Source organism: Ctenopharyngodon idella, chromosome 14, assembly GCF_019924925.1.
Source record: "Ctenopharyngodon idella isolate HZGC_01 chromosome 14, HZGC01, whole genome shotgun sequence".
Classification (NCBI taxonomy): domain Eukaryota; kingdom Metazoa; phylum Chordata; class Actinopteri; order Cypriniformes; family Xenocyprididae; genus Ctenopharyngodon; species Ctenopharyngodon idella.
In genome coordinates, this window is record NC_067233.1 from 18,205,418 (window position 1) to 18,217,534 (window position 12,117).

General features: G+C 37.9%; 1 protein-coding gene across 2 annotated transcripts in view; it reads right to left on the reverse strand.

Moving 5' to 3' along the window:
• nfkb1 (nuclear factor of kappa light polypeptide gene enhancer in B-cells 1) overlaps window positions 1-12,117 on the reverse strand; it is a 47,505-nt gene continuing 35,388 nt past the window's right edge. For both annotated transcript variants that reach the window (XM_051918332.1, XM_051918333.1), the window contains 9 exons: window positions 11,970-12,084; window positions 11,255-11,456; window positions 11,004-11,173; window positions 8,644-8,746; window positions 8,316-8,452; window positions 8,160-8,220; window positions 6,524-6,690; window positions 4,281-4,407; window positions 1-1,751 (listed from right to left, as the gene is read on the reverse strand). In XM_051918332.1, the coding sequence (XP_051774292.1) occupies window positions 1,657-1,751; window positions 4,281-4,407; window positions 6,524-6,690; window positions 8,160-8,220; window positions 8,316-8,452; window positions 8,644-8,746; window positions 11,004-11,173; window positions 11,255-11,456; window positions 11,970-12,084 (1,177 nt within the window). In that variant the 3' untranslated portion in view covers window positions 1-1,656. The remainder of the gene's footprint in view (window positions 1,752-4,280; window positions 4,408-6,523; window positions 6,691-8,159; window positions 8,221-8,315; window positions 8,453-8,643; window positions 8,747-11,003; window positions 11,174-11,254; window positions 11,457-11,969; window positions 12,085-12,117) is intronic.

Sequence of the window (12,117 nt, forward strand, 5' to 3'; positions counted from 1 at the left end):
CACAATTAATTGTTTTATTATAAAAGTATTACAATAAAACCAGTTACAAAGCACACACAATTTTCCCTCTGTACAACACTGATTCACAGGGTACAGACATAAATACCAATTTACAGCCAAAAATACATTACAGTGCCTGTCAAACCTTTAGTCTGGGGTTTTGGATGGTTTTGTTGCTCTTTTTAACATTATTCACTATAGTATGAAAAATATTACGGCAGCTAAAAGCATTTTGGTGACATGCGAGTCCCCAAGTCAGTTCAAAGGTCGGAGGCCATGTTTAGAACATTTCACAAAGCAAAAAGAAAGACAGCTGATTTGGATCAGCATATTATCTCAGTGATACTTTGTCTTATACAGCCTGAGTTCACACACAACAGAAGGGAATGAGATTTAACTTTTTTTAAAGCAAGATAAAAATGTAACCAAGTATTTCATAAAGGGCACTTGAGGCATCTGGTTGAAGCAATCCTCATACACACATTCCGTAAAGCTCCTTAAACTCATTCTCTCTCTCTCTCACACACACACACACACACACACACACACACACACACACACACACACACACACACACACACACACAGTCCATCAAAATCTAGTCAAACACACTTCAATTACTGCTCAGGACTGACCCTCGTGTTTTTTTTAATCAATCAAACAAGTGGAAGAGAGAATATTCTCTCAAAGCTTATGATTTTCTTTTTCAGAACCCGTGAGCAAAAACTGAGAAATTACAGGTAGCACCACTAAATGCGAAATAAATTCCATCGCCAACCCAAATAACAGCTGAAGGGGTGAGGGATGGCAGCAGAACAGATCTTTTTGGAGGGTCTATTATAAAGGGAAGAGATTTTTCCATCATCCAACAGATTCGATTGGTCCAGAGGGTCATAATAATCCAGTAGACCTCTTCCTGTATGTCACTGCATTGCAGCTCCAAATGAAAACCGTTTGTAAGCAAATGACTTTGAGGAAGTCTTCATAATAGGTTATCTAAACTGAAGATGCCATTTTTAAATCAGATTGTTTGTTAATATTTATTAACAAAGGAAACAAATAGTTGAGGCCAGACTTATCAAACCAGACGTTAAAAAAAAAAACTATTTATAAACGATGCAGGTAATAAATGTTTTTTTTGTTTGTTTTTTTTTTTTTTTTTTTTTTTGCAAATCAGGCCTGAGAATCTAAATAATGTGCAAGACATCATACACCACCTAAATATTAGTTTCTTGATGTAACATCTGGGCTCTAGACGTCATTGCTCAGCTTAACCACAAATAAAAACAGCCACTTGGAAATTAAAAAAAATGTCCAAGACAATATAGCTCTTATAAAAGGAAAAATAAAATGTTCAAATAAGTGCTTTTTGGTATTATTCATATTAAAAGCTTTAAAAAAAAAAAAAAAAAAAAAAAGGGAAGAAAATCCCCATTGCCAGAGAAGTCCCTAGCTTAAGGACTCCTCAGAGTTCATTTGCAAATTGGGTGTGGCTGAGGAGCATCCACAGTGAACGGTGGCCAATCACAGATTTCGGAGATGTGTCCTGAAGTTGAGTGGCACTGCTGCTGTAGTGAGGAGGGAGAAGCTGGTTTTTAGGGTCAGGCCTCAGCTTGTGCGATTGTGTTTGGAGTCAGCGAAACCAAGGCTGGGGGTCTAGAAAGAAGTCTCCACCCCGCTGTCGCATATTCCACTCTCCTCCTGATGAGGGCCCAGTATCAAACCCTGAATGGACTTACAGAGCCCTGGACCTGAGAAATGGGTTGTTTTGAGGGGAAAAAAAGGGGCTATTATTAATATGATCGTATAAGCATTTAGACTCTTTTCCCTAATTAAAGATAATTCTTATACATTTTTATTATAAAATTATAAAATAAAATAAAATATATTATAGAATATACATAGAATAACATTTTAATAAGAAAATGTCAAAATTACGAATATACTCAAACTATGAAGCTTATAAAAATGAATTCTATAATAATGAATTCTCTCTTTTTGATCATTGTGTTGCTTGGCAATCGTAAACCACAAAGAGTCGACAAACGTTTAAACAATCATAATTATTATTAAATTTAATTACAGTTAGGTCTAAAAGTATGCAAAAAATCTAATTATATCACCAGGTTAACCACTTGAGTGACAAGTTGAATGAATAAAATAAATAGAGTATTTGGTTTGTCCCTATTTTGCTTTAATAACAACAATACTTGTTTCATATCACATTACATTTTACATCTTAAAGGGTTAGTTCACCCAAAAATTAAATTTCAGTTATTAAGTACTCACTCTCATGTCATTCCAAACTGGTAAGACATTTTCGGAACACAAATTAAGATATTTTTTATGAAATCTGAGGGTTTCTGAACCACACATAGGCAGCAACATCATTGCACCTTTCAAGGCCCAGAAAGGTAGTAAACACATCGTTAAAATAGTCCATGTGACTACAGTGGTTCAACCTTAATGTTATGAAGCGACAAGAATATGTTTTGTGTGCAAAAACAAAACAAAAATAGTGACTTTATTCAACAATTTCTTCTCTTCCCTGTCATTCTCCTATGCTGTTGACGTAGTAAGCGCAGTGCAGCGCTTCCGTGTTCTACACCAAAATGGCGACTCATTATTGGCCGGCTCCTGCGTCAGCATCACATGCATGCGTCGTGGTGCTCACGTGTACAACATTGGCCAATACTGAGCCGGTGTTCTGACGTAGAACATGGAAGCGCTGCACTGCGCTTACTACGTCAACAGCATAGGAGAATGACAGGGAAGAGAAGAAATTGTTGAATAAAGTCACTATTTTTGTTTTGGCGCAAAAAAAGTATTCTCGTCACTACGTAGCATTAAGGTTGAAAAACTGTAGTCACGTTGACTATTTTAACAATATCTTTAATACCTTTCTGGGCCTTGAAAGGTACAATGACGTTGCTGCCTATGTGTGGTTCAAAAATCTTCGGATTTCATCAAAAATATCTTAATTTGTGTTCCGAAGATAAATGAAGGTCTTACAGGTGTGGAATGACATGAGGGTGTGTAATTAATGACAGAAATTTCATTTTTGGGTGAACCAACCCTTTAATGCTTCCTAAAACCTTTTTGTTTCCAGATTTAAAACAGATTTTGAATCCCAAATTTTATATGAGGCCTCAGACTTTTCAACCCCACTGTATTTACAGAACATTGGTGTATTTTTAACATACAGCGTGCCACAACAATATGGACAACCACGAGAAAGAAACCGAAAAAAAAAAAAAAAAAAAAAAAAAAAAAACTTCCCCGGCTGGCTTACACACGCTCACTCGACCCTAACAATGAACGCTTCAAATCAGACATCAAGGTGGAAAGACTTGTTTCAAAGAAACTGCGCCAGAGACAAAAACCAGAAGTGCCATATCTAAGTTTCACTTCTGTTCCTGGGAATCCCCCTCTTAAGTGTCCGCTTCCCCCTGAAACATCGCCATTACTGCATAAATTCGATGTGAACACTACTGCAGTGTGATGGGTCACCCTGCTGAGACAGAGGGGAACTCCCTTTAGAATGCAGTGGTAGTGCTGTTTTGTTGACATCATGCTTGGGTTCACATGAGGTGATGTCAGGGAGGACCACAACGTGATATTATTGTTAAAGAGAGAGGGGCAGGGGACTGAGATTGACAGTGATTTAATCTGGGGGTTTTACAAACCCTATTGTGGGACAAAAAACTCCCCGACAGGTGTGTAGTACAAATTACAACTCATACTACGAAATGCCACAATGACGTCGTGCTCTTGGGAAAAGATCCAAAATGTCTCACCAATGAGCAAAAATTACATGTTTCGAGAAGATGAATTGTTGAGGTTTATGCTCTGGTACACAGAACAAAATACATTTTATTTCACTATTAGACAATGGTTCGATTGTTATCTAGCATTGGTGGTAGTTATGCCTTTAGCATTTGATATCAAATGTAAATTAAAGCAATAAATAAGGCCATGTGTTACTGTGATTTTACCATAGTTGAATCTTTGCCACAGCGGCCTTGAGTGGCTTATTTTTTTTTTTAGAAAATGTTGACAACAGAAATATGATTCAAATATTATATTAAAAAAAAAGTATTTAATATTAATTTAAATGTATTGTGCTGTGAGCAACCTGTGGTTATGCATACTGAAGGGCACAATGGTATTGGTTCATGAATCACCCCTTGTGGGCTAGAACCAACAACTTTTGTCTTACCAGCCCAAATGTTCAACCACCTAGGCCACATCACCCAGAAATGCACATATCAAACAATTACCTGTGAGCTGAGGTGTGGTGTGGACAGCTTCAGGCTCCTTATACACAGCCTGGAGTAAACTGACAGCACTGCTGTTCCCAATATGCTTCAGTCCCTCCACAAGCTCACGCACCGTTCCTCCAGACACCTGCAGGACACGTATTGATAATTAGCAACTGAAACCAGAGCAACTACAGGATGCTTAATGTTAGATTAATTAACGATTAATGTTAGAGGAATTAATATATTCAACGGTGTTTTGAGAAATATGGTCGATAGGTTTAGCCCTAAGCATAAAGCGCCATATTATTTCAATCCAGTAATTCTATTAAAAAAAAAAAAAGTTCACTCAGTTTTGTTGTATCTTGTGATTGATATATGATATGATATGATATACAGTATGATATTATATATGATATGATATATGATATGGTCTGTCACAATCATGAATTTTATGTATATTCTTTATTCTTCACTCTCTGCCTGATTATGATTCCTTTGCAACCCCTTCAGCCATGACTTATTCACGATACAGCACTAGCCTCGAGTACCTTATTGCTTTTATAAAACAGTTACCACACAATACAAATATTAAAGCCAGAAATATGTATCAATGCAACTTTCATGAAATAAACATTTCACTAAAGCCTTCCTTCCGCCGAAAAAAAATAGTCCCTGACCGTGAACAGCAACAGAAGTTACATTATTACGCCATTAGATGGCGGCAAAGACTGTCTTTATGAGTGTGTCAGTCAGTAACGAAGACTTTTACATTGAAAAGACTGAATTGTTGTGAACATGGTACAAGACGCAACTGACAAATGCTAGCGCTGTCAGTCACGGGAAAACCCCTTAACTGTTAAAAGGACAGGATAATACATCAGACATTTAAAGAGATTTTTTATTATGAACATAGGACTGACCTGAAGGAAAATGCTAAATCTGAATGCAGGTAATAAACTCGCTCACTCGATCTCTTTCTCACAGTACTCTTCTACATAATACAGTAAGCTTCAATGAACAATATCAATTGAGAACATACAGGCCACGTACACACTGCAGCTAAATTCGGTTGTCAGTTCACCTTTTAGTGCTTAATCGCGTTCTGTACACACACAGTTCAGTAAAATACAGGAGTGACAACCGCATTCTACAACCGTATTAACTCCCGAAAAATACAGGTAGTGACAACCGCATTTACACAAATTATATGCAGTGTACAGAACCGAACTGAACAACTAGTTGTTAATGATGTTAACATGCATCGGAGATGTGTCTCTCTTCTGTATGCATGGTGAATTACAGGGAAAGCACGAGCCTTGACTCATTCGTGTTGCCAAATCTTGCTAGAAAAATCTGCGAACAAGAACAAGCCTATAATAAACCAAAATAAATCCAAATGCTTCATGCTGAAAATAAGAACAAAATATCGCGACTCGTGTTTGCTCACTTGAAAAACTCCATAAACCCGGTCGCTTTATGAGCCGAGCTTAAACAACAAGCCCAAAACGCATAAAAATTAGTGATCATGGCAACACAGAACGAGCGCACTCTGTGTGAAACAGGCTGTACAAGCATAAACACAACACAACGCCTCCGTCGACTGTTTAGTCAAAGACTATAGAATAACACTTAACGTCTCTTAAAGGGACTTTGGTTTAGTTAAATTGCTGAAAATAATGAGTGTTTTGTCACTGTATATATTACTTTGGTCACAATAACGGATACCAAACATGTGAGACGCCAGAACGTTGCTGTGGTTTCCAAGCTGTCAATCATCGGAGTTTCGAGAGTGAGTCGTGTTCCGTACACACATGTAACGATAATTAAGGGGATTCACTTCCGCATTTAAATGCGGTTGTCACTCCTGAGTGGTTGCTAAGGGTGTTGTGTAGTGAATAAAACACAGCTATTGACCAATCAGAATCAAGGACAGGAACTAACCGTTTAATATAATATAATATAATATAATATAATATAATACAATATAATATAATGGGTCAGGTTTAGCCCTAAGCATAAATAATACAGAACTTTTTCAATCCCAAAACATTTGAAGTATTGAGATTAAATACATTTAAAATACAAATTAATTTACTAAAGTGCTACAAAGTATTGAATACACTTATATCTGTTTGGGAAAATCAATTCTCTGATACACACAAATCAAATCTGTTAAAAGCAATGAAAATTAGTCGACTTACGTTTCTTACTACTCTCCAGTCTCCAATGTTTATGTTCAAAAAGGAAGTGAATTTGTTTACCTCGTAGCTGTCCAGCAGCTTTCCAGCAGGGCAGGAGCTGAGTCTGAAGGCGCTGGTCAGGATACCAAGGCCCAGAGCATGAGCCAGACTCTCCCAGCCTTCCGTCTGCCCCTCCAGTGCCTGGCACAGCTCCTGCTTTGTGTCAGAGCTCAAGCTCTTCATGTCACCTGCAAACACGAGCCAAACACATTTAAATGCACCCAAACACAAAATATTTTAGGGTCAGTAAAGTTTTGATACTTTTGTTCAGCAAGGATGCATTAAATTGATCAAAATTGACAGTAAAGACATTTACAAAGTTAAGATCATGGTTTCCACAATAATATTAAAGGGTTAGTTCACCCAAAAATGAAAATTACCACATGATTTACTCACCCTCAAGCCATCCTAGGTGTATATGACTTTCTTCTTTTAGACGAACACAATTGGAGTTATATTAAATAATGTCCTGGCTCATCCAAGCTTTATAATGGGAGTGAATAGAGGATGAGATTTTGAAGCCCAAAAAAGTGCAACCATCCATCATAGAATATAACTACACAGCTCCGGGGGGGGTTAATAAAGGCCTTCTAAAGTGAAGCGATGCGTTTGTATAAGAAATATATCCATATTTAAAACTTTAAAAACTAAAATAACTAGCTTCTGATAGACGACCGTACGCATCGTTTTACGGCGAAAGAGTGAACTCTGACCTGACGCATGACGTATTGACAGACGCGGAAGTGCAGAGGATAGCGCAAAACAAAACACTGATGAATTATAAGTCTAAAACGAGAATTTTTAAAGAGAAAAGTCGGAGGATTTCGATATAAGAGAAGAGGAGCTTGAGTTTGTCGCACAGCCCTATTTGTTTAAACTGCGAGAGGCGTCTAAGCTTACGCTACTCCATTGTAGCAGGGGTTACTCTTTTGCCGTAAGTTGACGTGTGTATGGCCGCAGTTATTTTAGTTTTTAAAGTTTTAAATATGGATATTTTTCGTACACAAACGCATCGCATCACTTCAGAAGGCCTTTATTAACGCCCGGAGCTGAGTGGTTATCTTTTATGATGGATGGTTGCACTTTTTTGGGCTTCAAAATCTCATCCTCTATTCATTGCCACTATAAAGCTTGGAAGAGCCAGTATATTTTTTAATATAACTCTGATTGTATACGTCTGAAAGAAGAAAGTCATATACACCTAGTATGACTTGAAGGTGACTAAATCATGGGGTAATTTTCAATTTTCAACTATCCCTTTAAGCAGCACAACTATTTTCAACATTGATGATAATTAGAAATGTTTATTGAGCACCAAATCAGCATATTAGAAAGGATCATGTGACACTGAAGACTAGAGTAATGATGCTGAAAATTCAGCTTTGCCATTACAGGAATAAGTTACATTTTAAAACACTTATTTTATATTTCTCAACATTGCAATGTTTTTGATTACATAAATGCAGCCTTGATGACCGTAAGAGACTTCTTTCAAAACTATATATATAAAAAAAAAAAAAATAATCGTACCAACCCCAAACATCTGAACTGAATAGTTGAATAGTTTTCCTTTTTTATTACGAAGTATTTCAGCAAAGAATATTTTTGTTCAGAAGCAGCATAAACATTACAAGAATACAAAGCCTGGAGCTCATACCTTGCGGTGCAATGACGATGGTGGTGGGCTGATACTCTTCTCCATTGAGAATATCATACACCTGACAGCACAGAACAGATCACACATTATGTTCACAACCAATGACAACCTGCAGTTTCAAACTACATATGGCCCTCTAACAGAGGTGAAACCTACCTCTGGGGAAGTTGCCATGTTCAGAGGGGTTGTCCCAGGGATATAGCCTTCATCCTCCTCCTCATCCTCACATGTGCCACACAGCTCATCATCTTTAAAGAATAGCGGTTCAAAGTTCTCCTTATGAGGATCTGCTCCTAAAAGCAAAGCACACAACACTAGTTAATTACACCAGGTAAATTAATCTACTGACTATGAACACAAATATAGCATTTATGATTCGGAATGAGTGGTGAAACATCTTTATTTAATTAATGACAGCAGGCAAAGACAGTTATTGTTGACCTGTCATGTTTCAGCATGACAGTTAACACACATAATTCCTCACCTGCAGCCATTAGAAGTGCGCTCAGTTTAGTTGAGTCTCGTCCTGCAGCAATGTGCAGAGGAGTGGAGCCATTGTAGGTGACGCTGTCTACACATGCGTTACCCTGTATAGTCAAAATATAACACATGCAGTGTGATTCATCCAAAAGAAAATTCCAATGAATAACTTCATGAGCACATTATTTCTGCATTCACCTTTGAATTTGTCTCACTTTCAAGGGGACATATAGAAAACAGGATTGTCTTTGTTCTTTTAATATATACGATTTAACATACTAGTATGTAGACATATTCAAAGTTCTTTCCACAGTCTAGCTTGACTGTTGGTCCTTCAGAAATAGCTAAAGCTATGATGTCAGAACTGTCAGTGTATATTGTAATATATCATGTGACCATCTATGTTACTATATGCACTACCATTCAAAAGTTTGGGGTCAGCAAGATTTTATTTTATTTTTTAAATAAATTATTATGCAAGGACACATTAAATTGATCAAAAGTGAGAATAAAGACAAAAGATTACAAAGGATATTGTTACAAAATATTTTTAATTCAAATAAATGCTGTTCTTTTGAACTTTATATTCATCAGAGAATCCTGGAAACAAAATATCAGGGTTTCCACCAAAATATTAAGCAACTGTTTTCAACATTGATAATAATAAGAAATATTTCTTGAGCAGCAAATCAGCTATTAGAATGATTTCTGAAGAATCATGTGACAGCTACTGAATATTCTTCTTTGCCATTTATAAAGAATGAAATAGAAAAAAGTTATTTTAAATAATATTACATAATAATAAAAATAATATATCAAATAAAATAAAAATAAAATAAAATAAAATATCAAATATACAGTCTTGGTGAGGATAAAAGACTAAAAAATTAAACACGTTCCGACCCCAATATTTTGAAAGGCAGTGTAAACATGCATTTAGTATTTATTAACATAAAAGGGTCATGAGGTTAGCCAATCATAATAGAAGTTATTTAGCTATAAAAGTCTTAAAGAGACAGTAGCATCAACTTTTTAATTCTAAAGCCTGGGACACACCAAGCCAATGTCAAAGAACTAGCGGCGACAAAAGCTGACTGTGTTGTCGCCTCTCGTCAGCTGCGTCTCAGCCAAAAAGCTGCGCTTGAGCACTCCAACAGTAATAAAGGCGACTGTCAACTAGCATGTGCGTTCTGCGCCTGTGTGTAAGTAAATATCTGTCTGTATCAGCAGGTATCATAGTCTATAAAAGAAAAAAAGGGAAACCAAAACTAGGACTGCAGATATACAGACCGTAAACAAAGCAGCACTTGTTTACCATTTTGAATATCAATCACACCTATCACTTTCTTCATTCCAGTCGTCTCATGTTATTATGAAAATATTTGCATATTGAAATGCTCAGGTAAGATGCCGTAAAATTATAACAGCCTTCTGTCTGTACCGTCTTGACTTTTTTGCTCGCTTTCGTCACTTTTGCTTTTATTCTTGTACACTGACTCGTTCTCTATGCTGAACAGCCAATCAGAGTTCTCTCTCTCACCGACGGCCCGATGCCAATTCAACATGCTGCATTTGCCCAAAAAACCCTGACGCCATCCAACTAGAGCCAACGGTGTGGAACACACTGAAAAAACAAAGCCAACCAATGTTCAAAAATGGCCGACCGTTGGCTTGATGCATCCTGGCCTTTAAAGTTAGTGAGGTGTAAAAAGATGACAGAATAAAATATACACTAATTAAAGGTGGGGTAAGCCATATTTCGAAAACACTGTTTGGAAGTTAGTCAGACCGACACCAACAACAAACTTGTAGCCAATCAGCATTAGGGGTGTATGACGTTCGAGGACACAGAATGAGCAAGAGGGAGATTTAAAGAAAGACTGCATAAAGAGAGATAAGACAATACAAAAGAGCTCAAAAGAATATCACTGGAATGAAGGTTTATGACTGGGCAAGCGCTTTAGGATTCGCGTTAATATTAGAAAAGCTTTCCAGCGCTGGAGAGAGCTAAGCGGGAAGGGATGAAAACAGACACGGAGGCTGCTTCGATTCCGCAACACTGGGTTTGATTGTCATTGATTGTCTGGAGCTGCTGTGCTGTTTGCAACTAACATCAAATGTGCTTCCTTGTCGTTCATCATCATCTGTGCTTTATTTTTCATGAAGCATTTTTTTGTTGTGCGTCAGCTGTGATGAACGGACATCCATTCTCACATCGCGTGTATAACAGCTAGCGAGAGTTACAGGTAAACCACCTTTAACATAAAACTTTAAAATAGCAGAAATATGCAGTATTCACTAAAGTAACATCCTCAAAATCCATTCACTGGAGCATACAATCACACAGGGAGATGTTAGTAGTACCTCCAGCAGGAGGCAGCCGGCGAGGGAAAGGTTGCCCAGCTCTGTGGCCAGATGAAGTGCTGTGCGGCCACACGTAAGCTCCTGAACCTCCACATCTGCCCCGCCATCCAGGAGGGCCCGAACACAACTCAAACTGTTCGCCTTTACAGCCAGGTGAAGCGGACAGAGACCTGAACACACACATATAAACAAATCAGAGCCCCAAAAAATCTGAATGCATTAATGGATCTCAGATAGTTAGTGCAGCATACCTGCTGTGTTGGGGATGCTAGTTAACTGCGCCATTGACTTGTGCTTTAGGAGCAATCGCAGCATGCTTTCCTCTTTCTGTTGAGCCGCCAGGTGAAGTGCCGTGTTTCCATGGCGATCTGTCAGTGTGATGTCTACCTTGGCCTCCAATAAGGCCCCGACTACCTCTGTCTGCTGCGTCAACACTGCTAGGTGCAAAGGAGTCTGGGACAGAAGTATCAGAGGATTTTATTGGCTACCGAGTTTTTGGAAATTTCACAGGCCTCGGTTGTAGTGAAAGTATTGTGTGAGTTTTAGGGGTGCAATGGAACATGTATTCATCCCGAATCGTAAGGTACTGACGTCACGGTTCGGTGCATACAATCAGACGACAAATACAGTCAGTCATGGGTGATCCACGCTCCAATCTGTTTATTAGTACTTATAAAGCACATATTAGTGCCTTATTCTGCAAAACCATATTCTACATCCCATAATCCTACTAATACCTAAACTTAACAACTACCTCACTAACTATTAATAAGCAGTAATTAGGGGTTTATTAAGGCAAAAGTCATAGTTAATAGTTAGTTAATAGTGAGAATTGGACCCTAAACTAAAGTGTGACCATTTTTCCTACTCTACCGAAATTGTACCGAAGCATGACCCCAAAACCGAGGTATGCACTAAACCGTGACTTCTGTGTACCGTTAAACCCCTAGTGAGTTTGTAGTATACCTGGTAGAGATCATTCCTCATATTGAGTACATCCTCTCCAGGGAGAGCGGAGATGACTTGAGCTAGATTTCGCACGGCATCTGTCTGACTGTGGATCACTCCCAGATGTAAACCCCTAAAAACCAGACCCAATATTTCAGTAAATAAA